This window comes from Anopheles coluzzii, chromosome 3 (assembly GCF_943734685.1).
Source record: "Anopheles coluzzii chromosome 3, AcolN3, whole genome shotgun sequence".
NCBI lineage: Eukaryota > Metazoa > Arthropoda > Insecta > Diptera > Culicidae > Anopheles > Anopheles coluzzii.
In genome coordinates, this window is record NC_064671.1 from 93,461,690 (window position 1) to 93,479,253 (window position 17,564).

Genomic DNA, 17,564 nt, shown 5'->3' on the forward strand with positions numbered 1-17,564 from the left:
AATCTTCATCCCAGCAGGCGGGATGAACTTGTCCCCCCCGCACATTGATCGAAGTCATCGATGAGGAGGATGTAAAACTCGTCGCAAGTACTGGCCTCGTGCGCGCGCGCTTGTATGTCATGTTGCCCCTGGAAACAGCTCCCCCGACTCTTGGTTTGACACGTACGAAAAGCGAACGGACTGCAGCAGTACTGTGTTACCTGTTACGTGGGTATTGCTGTCCGGTCCGGTGGAACTTCCGCTTCCGTGGCCAGCAAACGAACAACAGGACGCTGGACAGGGCATTTTGTAATTGGTTCGGTGAGCAGTGAGCACGAAGATATAGCAGTTGTAGTACCACGTTGGCAACAAAAAACAACCAAAACTGCTTGCTGCACTTGGTGGATGGCTAAAAGCTTGCTTGGTGTAACTTTTCCCCCGGTAGTAGTAGTTGGCCGTCGGTTGTTCTGTTGCTGATGTTCACAATTAGATGCGCCATGCGCATTAGCTCTGTCGCACCATTGGAAAGGCGTCTCATCTAAGGGGATCTGCCGTAGCGTATTGTTCAACTGCTCCAACGGCTCATCACTGAACGCCAAAAGCACCAAACTCCAGGCCAATTCCAATTAGTCTGGTACACGTTTTCACACTGGCCGCACTCGGCGTGCACTCGGAGGCATTTCAAACACACGCACACACACAGGGTGACTCCCCAATTACATATCACACTCACTGCGGATCGCTGCGGATGACCCAAAACACTCGAACTCGGGGAAGATTACGGCTGTGATGGCACTGACAAACCTTCAACCGTCTGTCACATTGTTGTCACCGTGGATACATGCGCACTCTCCGGGGTTCGCTGCCTACTTTACCACTCCGCTAAACTTGAACGCAAATTTGCAAACTTCAAGAAAGTGAACCACCCCAAAAACGTAGCTGACACCACGACAGAGTGGCCTCGGCGGTTTCGATGACGACGATCCCGGTAACGGTTGTTTTGACGCTTGTTTCGCTTGTTTTTTGGTGAGCGCGCGAGGGAGGGGTTGAATGCGTCGTCCGTGGAGCCCCTGTTCCCACCCGAAATTAAAAGCCAACCTTTCCGTGTTGCTGGTCTAGTGTGAGGAAGGTAATTCGTGGTTAATCAGCACGATGGGTTGTGTATGTGCAATGTAGGCCACCGTGGTAGCTGCGATTTGGTCACCGTAGGGAGGTGTGTAAGCACGCGTCTGTAACCCTAAACTCGATCGTGCCACCAAACGGCTACGGAGCGACCGACACGCGCGCTCGCACCGATCGTACGTTTTCGAGCAACCGAGCAGAACTGGAGAAGGCGCGCGCGTGTGTTCTCTTTGTGCGGCGTTAGATAATTCCCCCCCTGTTTTCGCGATCCCGCTGGAAGAGTTGCCCCAAGATCTGAGCACTCCCGCAGCTCGCTCACTCTCCGACGGGGCAGGTTTGTTGTTTTGATTTGCTGGAAAGGGAGGTCTTTCTGTAGCGGCCGGCATCTTCAACACACACACAGACACACCCATGTTGGGGTCTCAATCTCTCTCTCTCTGTCTCGGGAGATGAAAGCCGCGACGTCTCTTCGTCCGGGAGAGTGGCGACGTCTTTGGAGAAGATGCCCAGAAGATATCCACGATCTAACAGCTGACAAGCAAATGAGCTCTCGTTTGGGGGATCGGCCAGTGTACGCTCTCCCGATGTGGTTGTGTTCCCTCGGAACCGAGGTTGAGTTTGTTGTTGACGTGGGCAAAATTCCAACGCTGGAAGACTCGAAGATCTCTTCTCTCGCCGTTCCTCCCATCCCTTTCGGGGTAGCTTTCCCCCGCCGAAAGTGGGCCAACGAAGGGCTCGGGAAGACAGGTGCTGCTTTGCCACCCATAGGGGGAAAAAACCAAACTAAACGCAAACCACAGAATGTAGGTGAAAAAGTTGTTGGTAGACGAAATGTAAGCCTTCGCTCTGGGCGACCGACAGTTCGAGGGTCAAGGCGAGCGAATTGGGCAGGCCAAAACAAAACGCCAAACGCGTCCCGGAATGATGTTGATGGGCTGGGTGCAGGTGCCAACGGTAAGCACGAGTACGTTCATTGCCCGTACAGTAACATCCCTAGAGGCATGGTGGGATGGAAAATGTTTATGTTTAACGTTTCTTTCTGCACAGGAAACCAAGAAGGGTTGTTATGTAAATATTTTGCCAGAGTTTTTTTGTTGCAATTAAAATTTGTGGATTTGCGTGCATCAACTTTAACTTCATCCAATCCAGCACGCTTGAAAGATCTGTGGGAAACACAATCGCTGAGCTTTAAATTGTAATTTTATTTCCCTTTCTCTGGCTTTAACTTTTACGACTATGAAGTAAAGCCTACTCACTGTCACATTGAATTGTGATTGTGTCTTGTGAGGCACCGTTTTGGAGTTGGCATTCACTTACCACCGCTGGAAAAGAGAGGCGAATTTCCTGCAAGAAGAAGTTATCTCTGCTTTCATGATTTTGTGATATTATTCAACACACTCACAAAGCTTAATGAGCGAAGAATAGAAGCGAATTACTAAAAACAGATACGGTTTATTGAAATTGAAGGTTGCTTACGTCTACCAGGCTCTTAAACAATTAACGCGCATTCACTCACATGTACTAACTAATGCTTGAAACGGGCCTTAAAACAGCTTAGCTTATCTTTTTCCACTACTACGATTGCGTCTTAAATCAAACTATTCCCTATGTCATTGTTATGTACAGATCACTGGCTAACTACTAACACACTCAGCTTCCAGCATCCAGCATCGTCATCAACACCGCCTACAAGATCTCTGCCCGGTTCGGTTCGATCGTAACGCGCGCATACGGACTGTTCGCCCCAACCGTGCGCAGCTGTACGTGCGGCTTCGGTCTTATAGCCCGCACGATCAGGAAGATACCGATCGACACCAGAATAATTAGTAGAATCGCCAGCAGCACATTGAACACCGTGTAGATCCAGAACTGTTCCGCACGGCACTGGAACTGGTGTGGATCGATCGTACCGAAGCGCTTGTCACGCAACGCATTCGGCTTCACGCACACGCCGAGCGTCATCAGGTTGGGCAGCTCGCGCAACCAACGCAACTGACAGTCGCAACGAAGCGGCGCACCACGGATGTCTAGTAGGCGCAGATTCTCGAACGCAAACTGTAGCGTCGAGTTGAGCGTACGTATGTTGGTGCCCTTGAGGATGAGTCGCTTCAGTTCCGTGTCCGTCTCGTTGCGAATGACGTTTTGGCCAAAGACGTGCGGATGGATGGTGGAGAGGTTGCGTGATCCTTGCAGATTGAGCATGGATAGCCGGGGCAGCCCGTACAGTGCGTACTCTTCCAGGGTGTAAAGAATGGGCATGTCCTGCAGGATGAGTGATTCGAGGTGCAGCAGATGGGGAAGGAACTTTGCCGGGAGACTGCGGATCGGTGTGCCGCTGATGTCCAGGTAGGCAAGCTGTTTGGGAAGCTTGCTGAGCTGCTGCAGCCGGTTGTAGCCAAGCAGAGCCCGCTCGAGCCCGACACCGCTCGAGAGGTTTATGTCGGTCAGGTTACAGCGCTCCATTTCCAGCACGGCCAGTCGGTTGGTGACACCGAGCCGAAGGTACAGGTCCGCCTCGGTACGATTGAAGAACGCTCCCAGCGAGTTGTTGGACAGTTTCAGCTGGCTCAGGTGCAGTGCGTTCGAGAATGCGTTCACCTCGATCTTGGCGATAAGGTTCGAGCTCAAATCGATCAGCTTGAGGTTTGGCAGGCCCGCCAACGCGTCCGTGCCGAGCATCTCGATGCGATTGCTGCTTAGATCGAGCTCCTCCAGCAGCGACACATTGCCGAACACCTTATCGGGGATGGTCGTTATCTGGTTGTGGCCCAGGTTCAGATAACGCAGCTGCTCGCCGGCGAGGCGCGGCACGACCGTCAGTGCGTTACGCGATAGGTCCAGCCGGACTGTGCCCTGGGGCAGCTGTTCGGCCGATTCCTGCCAAAACTCATCGCCAAGCTGATGCTTCCGGCAGTCAATCTGAACCTCGGGCAGACCGGTAGGGGAGTTATGCACATCGCAATCGCAATACTGATCATCGTCCAGGTCGGTGGGGTCTTGGAGGGGTTTCTTGAAGTGACAAAGATGCGAAACGACTACCCGCACATCCGCCGGAGCGTCTGTGGCCGGCGCGACGTCTTCCTCCTCAGCACGTAACACTTGCAGACAGCAGCCCACAAGCACGAACAGCAGCACTGCGGTTCGGTTCATTTTCACCCAACGAACGAACGAACACTTTCTGTTTCTCAGATCTAATCTTCCGTGGTTGGAGACGAGTTTTTCATTAAAATTATCACAGCACAAATCAAATATTTGACTACAGTGTGGTGGTGGCGGTGGTGGCTTGCAAACCACAGCACAGGTTGTACGTGTGCCGGCCGCACTTTTTAATCGAAAATAATTAGTTCTCACAGACACACACAGACGCACAAACACAATGCTGATTTGCTCTGTGTTTTATCACAGACTTTACACACACTGGAGTTGGCGTTTCACTTGCGCTTCAATAGGTAGAAATCGATGCAGTTCCCTTGGCGTTGATTAAAATCAGCCCAAAGTTCACCAACGTCAACCGCACACTGACCCGAACACTGTGCCGAAGGTCTTACTGTACCACCCTACTCCATCAAACCCTTAGATCTTATATCGCATATATTTACAGAAAAAAAAACTGTTCTTTGCCAGCCACTGTGGTTCCTGTGTATCGTGTGCGTTATCTTTCGTGTTAATAGTACAAAACCGAAAAAAAGGGCCAAGATGTGGAATGGAGCAAAATGGAGCGACACTCAACAGTGTTGCAACGGCCTCGGTGTGATATCGGCAACTGATTAGGGTGCCGTGGCCGTTCCCGCAAACCTTATTACGGGCTGGTTCTTATCAGCAGTCGCCAGTTGCTGGTGTTGGTGCTTGTTTGAGTAATCGGCGTGGAGGAGAGAGGAAGGCCATGCAGAAACGAGGATTTTGAAAAATGCAACTGATTCATGCGGACATCCGGGGGAACGTTCCGAGAAGCAGGCAGCTACGGAAGGTGACAGATGTATGTGTCGGTGATTATTTGCACCTTTTGGGACGCTTGGTAGTCGGTTGGGACGTTATCCAATGCCTTAAACCGTTAGCAAAATTCGATAAAATTAATGCTCGAGAACGATCCGGGAGTGTGGGGCTCGTGACTTTGATACGAATCTTATCGGCGGGCCGAGAAGTGGCTAAGGTGTGTTTGCTTTGTGTTTTGGGGGGCAGCTGGTAACTTTGAACTGTAGTTCGTGAATGGTGAATATTCATGCTCGATGGTATCGTTGGATAGGTAACAGAATTACTGATAAGCTTTTTTCTCAAAATAGAGATTAAATAATTGATATGGATGTAACACAATAGCTAGATCTAGTGCACAATCCAATTAATGACTTTGAAAAAAGAAAAATTGCTCGCATAAGAGTGCAACAATCACACAATGTGGATAATTAATTTCTCTCCTTAGTAGTTACAACAACTCCCATTCCGCTGAGATGGTTGCAACCATTCCTCAGTACACACGTGAACAATGTATTTTCTTCCTTCTTCTCTTCCTCTGCTCGCCTGCTCGTGACCTTTTTGTCATTCGACATATCCTTGGAACGCCTTGCTCTAGGCCCCGGGACCAGACAAAAGCTGTCAATCTGGCTGCACAAAAACGTGACGCATGTTATCTCGCAGCGTGTCGCATATCACCCGGGTCGCACCCGGGTAGATCTGATGCGATTGATGTGAATATTGCTGCCCTGTTTGCTGGGCGAAATGGATTTATTCGTTCGCCCTTTTGTCTCCGCTCGGACCCGTCGGATGGATGTGTTTTAATAGGTTACATAAATAATGCTGGAAGAATCCTGCAACGCCTCTCTTATCAGTCCGTAACGGGGGTTTGTTGGGGGGATGGAAGATACAGAGGTGGAGATCACTATTGAACGGGAAAACATGTCATTTGTAACATTGTTACACGGCAGTGCTGGTGTAAGCCGAGCCACGCAAAGACTAGCCGACATTGGCAATGGAGGTTTCCTTCTCGATCTCTGATTTTCAGTTGCGTGAGGAAGATGGATGAAGTTGCTCTGCGATGGATCGTCTGGAGGTTCATTTTTCTCACCCATCACCCGTTGGTGACGGGATGGATTGACTGGAAGGGCTTTAGTCTAGCACACATACTGGGAAAACGTGAAGCAGTGTGGGGAAAACACACACACAGTCATTGTTCCCTTTTGCTTGTTCGTCCAGGTGCTGCTTGCTTTCATACCGACCGGGCAGTCAAAGTGACATGAAATTGTATCCCATCCTGTGATGATTGGCTTCCCGGAATGGTCCAGGACTATCGGAAGGGCCTGCTGGTAACAAACAGTAACAGGAGCAGTAAGTTCTTTGGGGTTAAAATCCAATTATTAATTATATACATGCGTAATGGGAATACATTTGGATCATGCTGACGCTGTGAATGTAAAAGGGCAGAGCAAAAGGGACGATGTGTGCAATAAACTTTAATGGAGGTGGGTGTGTTGAAAGTCTGAGAACGGGAGTCGGGTGAATTGTATGCTTTAAATGCTCTTTAATTGATTCGCATTCGATTTCGCTTGTATTAATTAGGATAATTTAATGTGGGAGGACGCAGCGTGGCTGTTTGTTTATCTGTTCCTGGGTAATTATTTGTTGATAGTAAGGCATATTATACAAATCATAGGTTATTCATCATTGTCCGCAAAAAATAATACATTTGAGGTAAGGGAGAGGAATTGAACTGTCTGTCAGAGAAGGAAGACTCTTTCAGGGCGGGCATAATGCAGGGCTATCAAACAGGCAATTCGTCTGTTGCAAAGGCTTCACGCAAGAACAAACTTTCCCCTTTTTGCTATCTTCAACTAGCGCGCTTCCAGCGAGAAAGGTTCATTTGCGAACGCAAGAGCGACTTTTGCAGTACACCATCCTTACCGACGATCACAAAAAATAAAAGCAAAAAACAATAACATCCTAGACGAACCCTTCTCTTGACGCTATTGTCAGCCCCAAAACCGAGGCTGAGTGTGAGACAGTTTGCTAGTTTGCCAGCACTTGATGATGCCCTTCGCACTGACGGGGTAATTTTGACAGCCTTTTGAAGATGTGCAACCATGCGAAACACAATGCAAATAGTGCAGCTCGGGCTTGGGTCGTTCGGGCTCGGGAGCGTAGTTCGCTCCGTGCATTCAACAAGAGCGTGCCCGCGCAAATTGGCTTAGGATGGAAGGATGACACGAAAAAATGTCCTTTTCTTTTCTGTCCGCGTCCCGGGATAGGAAAGCATGCGCCCAGCCAGTATGGAACAATCGACGTCCGGTATTGGATGAGGCGAGAACGAACCCGGTTCGTTACCGAATATTTGGGAAAGGGGAAAGTTTATGCTTTAAAACTCGCCGAACGCCACGGAACGGAAGCTCGCAGCAAACGGATGCAACATGGGTGCACCGTATCTTGGGGGTATTTTTCTGGATATTGCTGCGTCTTTTCATTGTACGGAGAGCTGGACGGCATTGACAGTAGTGGAAATGCGAAAGGCAATCGGAATCGAGAAACGAAGTTGTGCCTTTGCGTTTGTCGAGACTTGAAAGCGGATGTGCTTGAAAATTTAATTAGATGTTGATAGTGAAAACAGGGAAAACAGGGGGAGATTTGGGATTTCTTTAAAGTTATCTGAAATTGGACTTAAAATTTTGGACCTAAAATGAACGAGATATGATTTACACTTGCTTAAAAAAATGCTTTCGTGAGGCAGATTGCCTAATTGTAGGCGCATTTTAAAAATATCGTAAATATGTAACATTTTCTTGTAGTTTTCGTTTTGTTTTGAAAGTACAAAACAGCAGCTACATCTGCATTCGGGAGAGCAGACTGGCACACAAACACACTCACACCATCCCAGTAAATGTACCGCGTGCACAGGTGATAAATGGTACACTGTAGGCATGGGCAAAACGATTCTTTTCATCGAACGCGAACGAACTAGTTCGCTCACCAAAAAGAACCGAACGTGAACGACGATTCTTTCGTTCTTTTTTTCATGGGGTTTTTATTCACAAAGAACATTCGTTATTTTTTTCATTTACCCACCATAGACGCATACTGTAGCCAAAGAAGTACTCATTCTGCGGTTGAAACCAATCATTTAAAAACATTAAATAAATCAGCCCATCTGCTGTCTGGTCAACACAATCTATCGCAAAACCGACCAAAAACTAGCATGTAAAAAACTAATACGAGCAAAAATGTCTCCAGCATATATTGTACCGTATGTCTTATACACGCTCAAGGATTCTATAAAAAAAAACTACTTAAACATGGATAAACATGATGAGCGCAATCAATTCAGTTCAGTTCATTCGCGAACAATGACTAATGCGTTTGAACGGGCTCGATCTATTGAATTGTATAGGTATAATTTCCACACCAACAGAACACAGATCGAACACCAGTTCGAACGCGTTCGGTGAATTCAGTTGTGTAGGTACGATTTACATACCAACAGTACACAGATCGAACACTAACCGATCAGATCGAACGCGTTCGATGAATTCAGTTGTGTAGGTACGATTTACACACCAACAGACCACAGATCGAACACTAACCGATCAGATCGAACGCGTTCGATGAATTCAGTTGTGTAGGTACGATTTCCACACCAACAGAACACAGATCGAACACCAGATCGAACGCGTTCGGTGAATTCAGTTGTGTAGGTACGATTTACATACCAACAGTACACAGATCGAACACTAACCGATCAGATCGAACGCGTTCGATGAATTCAGTTGTGTAGGTACGATTTACACACCAACAGAACACAGATCGAACACCAGTTCGAACGCGTTCGATAAATTCAGTCGTATAGATACGATTTCCACACCAACAGCACACGTATCGAACACTGCTGGACAAATTCGACGGCGTTCGAGGAATTGAGTTGTATGGGTACGATTTCAACACCAACAGGGTACATTTTGATCTCTGACGACCCGTTCGCACGGTGCGAGAAAGAGCGAGAAAGCAATATGATTTTGCACGTTTCATTACCACATTTATGTGTGCCGTCAAACACTGACGGAACGTTCGAACGCGTTCGGTGTAGTCAGTTTCTTCCAAAAGTCCTGGTCGTTCTTTTTGTTAAGAATCTCGTTCGTTCGTTCACTTTACCGAACTGTTCGAACGGTGCGATTCTCGTTCATTTTACACATGCCTAGTACACTGCAATGGTTGCACATTTCTTAACGCCTTTGCACCATTGCCGGTGTGCCAGTGGAAGGCGAGCAAAAGTCATAGCAGCTGCCGCTCATAATCCTACTGCATAATCAGCATCGGTACGGTAGCAATGGGGCTGACTTGCAGCAGCACAACAACCAGCCAGAGCGTGCTGCATCCTTCAGCCCTTTGCCAGTCCATATGGCAGAGCTATCCACTGCCCGGCTGCATGCGGAGAAGATGATAAACGAAGCAGCTTTGCGCGCTGGCTGTTTGTGGAATGTCTTGTGCGAGATGGGTTTTGACAGAGCATTTCACAATAAGAGTCAGTCTAATGATGCTGTGCGCCTGTATCTATGTGTTGAGCCGGGATGTCGGATGAGTTTGTGATAAAGAAATGCAAGTTATGCACAGTAAAGAGTGTCTTGGGTGCCTAATGATGTGTAATACGGTTTTTGGATAACAGTCGGGTCTCTGAAACGGCTTGTTGAAAGCATCGTTTATCACAGAACGAGTATGCTGCAGAATGGAGTAATCAAAACAGCTCTATTAGAATGTAACTATAAAATGTTTATTTTCACTTGACTCTATCGCACTGAGGAGCTTTTGATTTGACTATACTATCAAGCCGAGCCTCGCATCGATCGTCGCTTAGAGGTTCTGATAGTGATCGTGATAGCACGCGTACGCATTGAACGCCGTCTCGCAGGCATCCTCCTTCTGCTCGCCACACTTTTCTAGCATCTCGTCAATCTTGGCCCGCTCGTAATCCTTCTCCAGCGCCGTGGCAATCGCTTCCAGCTGCAGCTTACCCTCCGCATCCATGAAGTTCTCCTTCTCGAAGAAACATTTCATGAAACATTTCGCGGTCCGGTCGTTCGCGGTAAGATCGCCATCGCGCAGCTTGGTCAGCGATTCAGCCCCAATGCCTGTCTCGGCCATACACTCCAGCGCGAAAATGCTTACCATCTTCTGCTGGCGCAAGGTGAATGCCTGTGATTGATGGAGGAAAACGTTGGTAAATGAAGCGTCCGCGTTGGAATAAGAGGCTGAAATATTTCACCACGTGTACTTACATGCACCGATGCTACTAGGAGGAAGAAGGAAGCGACACAGAAAAAGGACTTCATTGCGGTGTTGATGCTGCAGGGTGAACGGTGGGTGAGAGAAGATCTCGGTTGAGCTGGTGCTAAGCGCTGGTACACTTCTGATAGCCCACTGACCTAATCCAATGCATTATATACTAGCAAATCCCACCCTTTTCTGGGTGGAGTTTTCCCTTCATCTCGCTGCAAACCCGATGCGAAAGATAGCTCAAACGGCTGATTCGTGTACGAGCGTTCTACATGTGTTTTGCGAGCTTTTAGCAGTTCAAGTTCAAGTTAGCTTTGTTCGTGGCGCTCCACTCTTTGCTATCTCGGAATCATTAATTACTGCAGCAAAGGCAGCAGCAGCAGCAGCAGCAATGAGCAGAGCTAATGCACATTCCCGCTGCAGCAAAGCTACACGAAGCACAATGCAACCACACGGTAGGCAAAATTCTAATTTCGTATGCAGCACACTCACCTTCCACGTGTGCAACAACATCGTGGGGGAAAGCCTTTAAGGTCCGATCGGCCCTGGCCGTGAAGTCGAGCAGGCGGTGGCAAACGCTACATAATTGAACGGATCGGTACGGATCGGTTGTAACGACTGGCCAACTCTTTACCGGTAGGTTCATCAGTAGGTCGGGATGGGTCGGTATTGCATTTGCCGCCTGCCAGTTCAATAATTTGTCCCGCAGCAAGGTGGGTGCAAATTGCATTCAAAATTTAGCAACCACTTCAGGATGCGGCACGGTGATGGCTCTTGCATGTTAGCTTTAATTTATGGCTTTAATCATTGCAAATGGAGAACGGTCGCTCTTGCATTGGGAGAGCCGGGTGCAGTGTTATCGAATGCTTTCTCGTTCGTCTTTCGGCCGTTCTTTGCCCGCTCATGTGTGCACCATGTGTGGCATAATATTATTGTTGTGGTTCCTTTGTCCAAGGGCATGGTTGAGCTGCGTATGCTTATTAGCGAACTTTACGCTCGAGGGAGAGTTTGGGGGGGGGGGGGGGGACGGGAGGGTTGAGAGGAGAGAACTCTCAAAACTTTGCCATTTACTCTTTGTGGTGAAGTTGTTTCTATGGCAAAGGAAATTAGATGTGGTTATAATCAACCCTTTGATGACATTTTACTAATGCGGGGTTGGTTTTCAATTTGTTTAATGTTTATTTTATGATTTGGTCATTTGTCTTGGATTACATGCAATCTGTTAATTTGTCCATGTAGCTAATTTTACGATATATTTAATACGTTTGATATAATATTCATTTTACAAAAGTTTAGATTCAATAAAATAAATCCTCTAAACAAGATAAAAAAGCACATTTATTCATGCAGATTGCATAATTTGTGGCGTTTGAACGTCAAAGCATTTGTCTTTGATTCTGTAAACTACCATGGAACTTAAATGCCATAAGCTTGGATATTCGTGTTCCTCCTCAAAGGGTTTAAATCGAAGTAAAGCTACAAAGGAAAAAGGTCCCACACCGGAGGCAACCTCGAACGGGCACGCGAAATTATGACGAGCGCCAGAAGCGCACCGGCAAAAACTAAAGCAAAACTTCCTTGGGGAGGGAAAACATTTCACTTACCTTGCTTACTTGGCCGGGTGGGAGGGGGTTCTCGGGCGCCAAGGGCACGCCTCCGCAGGGCCAGCGGAAGAACTCAATGAATCAGCATGAAAATTGAATTGTTTACATTAAGCGCGCCGACGGTCCCTCGACCCGGCGGGCCCCATACTGAAGGGGGGCAGGAATGCAGATGTATGTGCATGTGTGTGTGTGCATGCATCTTGGTAAGGGTGTGTGGCCCACCAGCAGCAGGGCGCTATAAGTACCGTTGACCGCACGGTGAATGGAGGCGAACCGCGTAAGTGAGCGCTTGCTACGGGCAATTAAATCAGTCAGAGCACGAGCATAAACCACGCACCGGTGGGAACAGCATACACCTAAGATCACAATGAAGTGCAGCGAAACGATCGTAACCTTTGCCGTGGTGCTGACACTGCTTGCGTGTACCGTGACCGGTGCAAAGGTGAGATTTGCCACTGGGAGCAGAGTGCAGTGATCGAAGAATTTTAAATTGTACTCTTCCCTTTCGTTTTGCCCCCCAGCAGGGTGCCCGGCTGGAGGCTGAGCACGTCCGGCGCATCCATCAGAATGCACGCGAGTGCGTGAAGGAAACGGGCATACTGCCCAAGAACGCGTTCCGCGTGCTGAGCGGAGACTTTTCCGTCGACACGATGAAGGCGAAGGTAAGGAGCGTTGTGCATGCATAGTGAAGGCGCCGGCAAGGCTTAGTAATGTATTCTAATGTGGTTGGGTGATGGTTTAGTGCTTTGTGAAATGCTTCCTGGATAAGGCCGGCTTCATCGATGACGATGGGGTGATCCAGCAGGACGTGATTCGCGAAAAGCTGACGGTCGGCATTGAGGCGGGCAAAGTGAACGAGCTGATCAAAAAGTGTTCGGTGGAGGGTACGGACGCGTGCGACACGGCCTACCAAATGTACAAGTGCTTCTTCAGCAATCACAAGGTGCCGAAGGAACTGTTCCAGATGCGCAAGGGCATCGGGCGAAGGAATATGCAGCAGTGAGGAGCGGGAAAAATGGGGGATGGAATAGTATTTGAAGACTGATTGTAGGTAAATAAGTAAATTGATAATATTAGGTAAGCAATGAAAAGAGATTTATAGAATAAAGTTAATTACTTTGGTGTTAAATGTGCCTGAAAGTATGCAATTTTCCTTACAAAACGTGGTCTTTTTTAACAAAGATTCTTCCAGAGATGTATTAAGTAATTCAAACACATTCAATGTAAGTTTATCACTACAAGTGAATGCATTTACAGATTGCAAACCAATCTCACAATCACCATTGCTCGTGGAAAGCTCGTCTCCGGCAGGCACACTTAAACAAAGCAATCCCAGGTGGCCTTATCTGTAATCGATATCCCTCCTATGCAGGAAAAGCATTGTGAATTGCCGTTGAAAACTATCATTATGCACCTGGCCATTTCGTTGAGGTGTAATCGCGCGATAAAATGTGACGAGAATGCACTTCCAGGGCACACTCTTCTCTTCGTGTACTTTGGAGCTCTTTTTTCCGCTGTGGATATCATTCGGAAACGTTGCCTGAGTGATTTTGTTTGTTTCCTCCCCCGTGCTGCAACTCATTGGCAACCAGCAGTGGCATCGGATTGCAATGGTTTTGATAAGGCGCTCTCCGAGCTGTTGAACCGGAATGACAACTATTGCATTCTAAATCTGCTTGCCGTGAACGATCCCTGCTTCCCGAAAAAAGCTCGCTTATATTTTTTGTCCCCAACTGTTCCAGTTTTTTGTTGTTTGTATTTGCTTCATTTCCAGTAGTTTCCGGTGGTTTGTGGAAGACGCAAAAAAGAAAGGAGTAAAATTACGTTCACACCTTCCCGTTTGGTGTGGCAAATGAAATGGGAAGTCGATGCTTTTGGAGTGCAATATCGATAAGCCGTTTTGCTCTCGGTGCAGGCAGTGCAGGCGGAAAAAGTAAGCAATAGAGCAGTGAGAAAATAGACTGATAACGGATGAAAAACGTGACATTAGCCAGACGGCTTGCAGTGGTTGCAGTGGTGTAGCATCATGATGATGATGATGATGATGATGCAGATGTATGGTTTGTTATTTTTTCACTCCGCAAGCGATGCACACTCCCTTGTGTGACCCGGGCCGCAGGATGAGGTTTGTTCATTTTTTGTTCTGTATGTTCAGTCATTGTGCTCGACACAGAAAAAAGTTTTCCTCCCTGAAAAGCTGCATTGTTTGCAGTCGTGTCAGACGAGGGGCAAAAGGGAGACCTTTTCTGTATCCTTTCGCTGTGGCACCGAGCGAAACGCAAGAAGCATATGCAAATGCAGTCACAATACGACACTAACTGTCTATTTTCGCATGTGAATGCGATCGGGATGCGAAAATTGGCTTCTGGAAGGACGGGAAAAGGAGCCCTCCTCGGTTTGCAGCAAAAAAAAAAAAAAACAATTCAACCTCCATATGTGAAGGAGACTAAAAACTTCTTCCAACAGGGTTTCTTCTCCAAGACAAACAGGTCGTGCAAGATGACAGCCGACGTGGAAACGAAGCTCGCAGAGCGACAAAGAAGTCGAAGAAACGCAAAACCGAGAATGAATAGTTTCGGTAAAACGTGACTTCCTGTCGACCTTGTGGAAGAGGAGGGAATGGAGAAGAAGAGAAGTAGTAAGAGAAGGATGCAACTGCATTTAAACTTCATTCGTGCTTGGGAAGGGAATATTGGTGAGTGATTTCGTGATGTGTGTGCGAGACGAGGGCGCATACGAGGCGTACTAAAAGTTTTCGGTCCCTGCTGCACAAGATGTCAAAGTGACAGCTGTCAAAATAGTGCATACCGTGTGGTGTGTTATTGAATTTTCGGTAGTAAAAGGAAAGCGAAGCTTGTTTTACTGCTGTTTACAAACTCTTGGTATTCTCTAGTAATGGACAGTTTAGAATATTGATTTGAAACCTCAATGTTATGGTACACAGTACGATGCTCCGGCGGAAAAAAGCAACTCGGTTTTGCCATTGTGCTGTAGAATTGCGGAGCATTATCGAAGACATTCGCTCCCCTAGACACATGTGTTTGGCGTAGATCCAACCACGGGGAATGGAGCCAATTGCGCCCAATATCGATGGAGAAGTACGAACGTCAAGCCTATTGGCAGTGCCATTGCACGGCCAGACACCTGATGGTCCAGAAGGCGAGGCTCCATTTGATCGAGTAACGTCAAGTAGGCGTTGTACGATTCTTCCCCGATGCCCAAGGTAAGGAATGGAATCCATCTACTTCTCCAGCACGGTTCAGGCTGCTTTAGTAGCGCCGAAGGGTGAAAAGCAAACCTGCACACGGTTTCCGGCAACATGGAAACAGCTTTTCCGGAAATTGAACCAAGAAGCGGTCGGTTTCGGGGGGGAGGTGTACTGCTGGGGCGGTAACTGCTCCCCAGCTCCCCGAAAGAAGGCCTAAAAGAAGGGGAAAACAAAATCGAAAAAAAGCCTGCGAACGATACGCTGCTCCACCAAACAAACTCTTCTGTGTACGTGTGTACGAGTGTGTGTGTGATTGGTAGGGAAAGAAATCGCGCGGGGCAGGCCGGACGAAGCGAAACGAGACGCATCCGTCCAGACAGGAAATGAAAGTTGAAATGAAAAGCGGAAAGCTCGATGACAGGAAGCGCCATGAACATCTGCAATTTATTCAAATTTTATTGCCACTGCCTCTCACTGCCGCCTTTTCCCCGTTACGCCCTGCGTTTTCGGGGGTCGCTTGTTTTTCTTCCCCACGGAGGTTCGCGTATTAGCTTTCCCCGGGTTTCCCAAGCCTGCGGTTGGGACGTGTTTCCTCCGGGCTGCTTGTTTTACTTTTGGGGTGGGGCCAACAAAAACCAGCAGTGGGTTGAGGGGAGGTTTGGCCTTTTGTGTGTACGTTCGCCAACGAGGATTGTGAGGTGGAAGGTCTCCGCATATGTGTGTGTGAGTGTGTATTTTTTATGATTATTTTCCTTTTTACCCATCTCGCGCACCGTTACTCTTTCGTTTGATTTTGATGTTTTGAGGCTTTTTTTTAGTATAATGTTTCTTGCCTTCCCTTGAGTTTCCCCTTTCCACGAAAAAAGCCAACAACAACGGGGTGGGTGTAAACGAAGCTTTATCGGACCGTTTTTCCCGAGCCCTCCCTCCATTGCTGCAACAAAATCAACGCTACTTGGGGCGAGTGTTCTTTTTTTCCTTTTTTTTGCTTGTTGTTTATTTGTTTGGCCTTATGAGTGGATTTGTTTTGCCCTTCAACAGAAAAAAACGGCATACAACAGTGGGGAGCGTTAGTGCTGGAAATGCTTTGCTCCCAACTCGCTCCCAACGCCCCAAAGTCAAACGTCACGTAGATCGTGTGTTCGTTCAGTGCTGCAGGGTCCATATGCGGGCGTTTTGTTCAAATTGCGCATTGCAAGTTTTATGGGCCATGAGTGGGTCGGTTGTCTGTTTTCTTTCGGTGGCGTTTTATTTTCGGGGGGCTATTTACTACTACTTCGCGAAAAAAAAAGGTGGTGTTTCCCGGGTGGGAAGTTAGAGAGACGATTAAATACTCATTCGTGACAGGATCGCGACTGGTGGTGATGTTCGGAGGCCAATTATGACGTTTTGGTAGGCAAGAATCAATTGCAACGATCACTAACTACCGTTGCGTGTCTTGTTGTGGTTTGAATTGGATGTCCAAGTCGTAACGTTTCGATATTTCTGGCGATACACAGTCATCGATGATGCGACCAGCATGGCATCATACACACAAGCATATTTATTTTTATGGAGTACATAAACAACAAAGTCCCATCCTAGTCCCACAGCAACTCAATTGCAAGGGTGTTAAACTACTACTGCTACTAGCATATGTTGCTTGCATGTTGATTATCCTGCCCGTTCATATGAAGAAGTCAACTCACTGCCAGCCAACCGTCCCGTAAACGCATTCTTTTGCAGTCGATTAAAATGGAAATTGTCCATCATTACGGGGCGTAAAAGATGGGTTCAGTGTTTTGACCACGGTAAGCAGTACACAGCACCCAATCCCGTGCTCCTGTACCACTCAAGTATTCTGGGCACAGTTCGACGGGCCCGCTTGGTATTCGTAATCGAAATCATAACCATCGTCGTCGTCATCTTTCGCACTGGTCACCCTTCTGGCGCCGTCGTCGTCATGATCACGGCCGTTATTATAGTTCAGCCACCGTCCTGCTGCGATAAGAAGCAGAACGTGTGCTCGAATGGGAACGGGGCGCAAAAAAAAACGAAAGAAAACTCTTCCAGTGCATCGTCGGCGATATGATTGTCATGTCCGGTGCACGTTCGGCGATTGGTTTTCGTGTGTTTTCGACCATAAACTTTGCCATAAATATGTTGCGAAGAGGGATTGAGAAGTTTGCGCACGCCTGAAGGTAGGCAAGGTGGGTGGGAAGGTGCAGGGGGACGAAGGGAATGCTAAAGTTGTACTGTAGTTGTTGCTGTTGCTGGCCAAAGTTGCACGGTTTGCAGTGGACAAGCAATTGATATGGATGAAGTGACTCTGTGACTGTAATGGTGAGCAATGAGGCTGGGTGGGGTTTAGTGCTTGATGGGGAGAAATGTCATCAATTTCAACAAAGCGTCTCAGAGTGCATGAA

The 17,564-nt window shown here is 47.7% G+C and overlaps 3 protein-coding genes and 1 long non-coding RNA gene across 4 annotated transcripts; 2 read left to right on the top strand and 2 right to left on the bottom strand.

Moving 5' to 3' along the window:
* Nucleotides 1-2,533: 2,533 nt before the first annotated feature.
* Nucleotides 2,534-4,875, bottom strand: LOC120959271 (leucine-rich repeat neuronal protein 2). Its single transcript, XM_040382552.2, has one exon. It carries the CDS (start codon nucleotides 4,249-4,251, stop codon nucleotides 2,788-2,790), a length of 1,464 nt encoding a protein of 487 aa, XP_040238486.2. The 5' UTR covers nucleotides 4,252-4,875; the 3' UTR covers nucleotides 2,534-2,787.
* Nucleotides 4,876-7,881: 3,006 nt separating this feature from the next.
* On the top strand, nucleotides 7,882-8,935 carry LOC125907371 (uncharacterized). The gene is made up of 2 exons (XR_007452592.1): nucleotides 7,882-8,622; nucleotides 8,703-8,935. It is a non-coding gene; the product is annotated as an uncharacterized LOC125907371 (long non-coding RNA).
* Nucleotides 8,936-9,141: 206 nt separating this feature from the next.
* Nucleotides 9,142-10,605, bottom strand: LOC120959771 (general odorant-binding protein 69a-like). The gene is made up of 2 exons (XM_040383411.2): nucleotides 10,350-10,605; nucleotides 9,142-10,266 (listed from the first exon to the last, which is right to left on the bottom strand). Exons 1-2 carry the CDS (start codon nucleotides 10,401-10,403, stop codon nucleotides 9,925-9,927), a joined length of 396 nt encoding a protein of 131 aa, XP_040239345.2. The 5' UTR covers nucleotides 10,404-10,605; the 3' UTR covers nucleotides 9,142-9,924.
* Nucleotides 10,606-11,936: 1,331 nt separating this feature from the next.
* On the top strand, nucleotides 11,937-13,027 carry LOC120957354 (general odorant-binding protein 56d-like). Its single transcript, XM_040379530.2, has 3 exons — nucleotides 11,937-12,393; nucleotides 12,476-12,613; nucleotides 12,694-13,027. Exons 1-3 carry the CDS (start codon nucleotides 12,319-12,321, stop codon nucleotides 12,952-12,954), a joined length of 474 nt encoding a protein of 157 aa, XP_040235464.1. The 5' UTR covers nucleotides 11,937-12,318; the 3' UTR covers nucleotides 12,955-13,027.
* Nucleotides 13,028-17,564: the final 4,537 nt, after the last annotated feature.

Excerpts from the sequence above, each read along its gene's own strand:
- LOC120959771 (XM_040383411.2), bottom strand. The coding sequence starts at position 10,403 with ATGAAGTCCTTTTTCTGTGTCGCTTCCTTCTTCCTCCTAGTAGCATCG. Across the intron at positions 10,267-10,349 it reads TCCTAGTAGCATCGGTGCAT|GCATTCACCTTGCGCCAGCA; the intron begins GTAAGTACACGT and ends CATCAATCACAG.
- LOC120957354 (XM_040379530.2), top strand. The coding sequence starts at position 12,319 with ATGAAGTGCAGCGAAACGATCGTAACCTTTGCCGTGGTGCTGACACTG. Across the intron at positions 12,394-12,475 it reads GTACCGTGACCGGTGCAAAG|GGTGCCCGGCTGGAGGCTGA; the intron begins GTGAGATTTGCC and ends GCCCCCCAGCAG. Across the intron at positions 12,614-12,693 it reads TCGACACGATGAAGGCGAAG|TGCTTTGTGAAATGCTTCCT; the intron begins GTAAGGAGCGTT and ends GTGATGGTTTAG.
- LOC120959271 (XM_040382552.2), bottom strand. The coding sequence starts at position 4,251 with ATGAACCGAACCGCAGTGCTGCTGTTCGTGCTTGTGGGCTGCTGTCTG.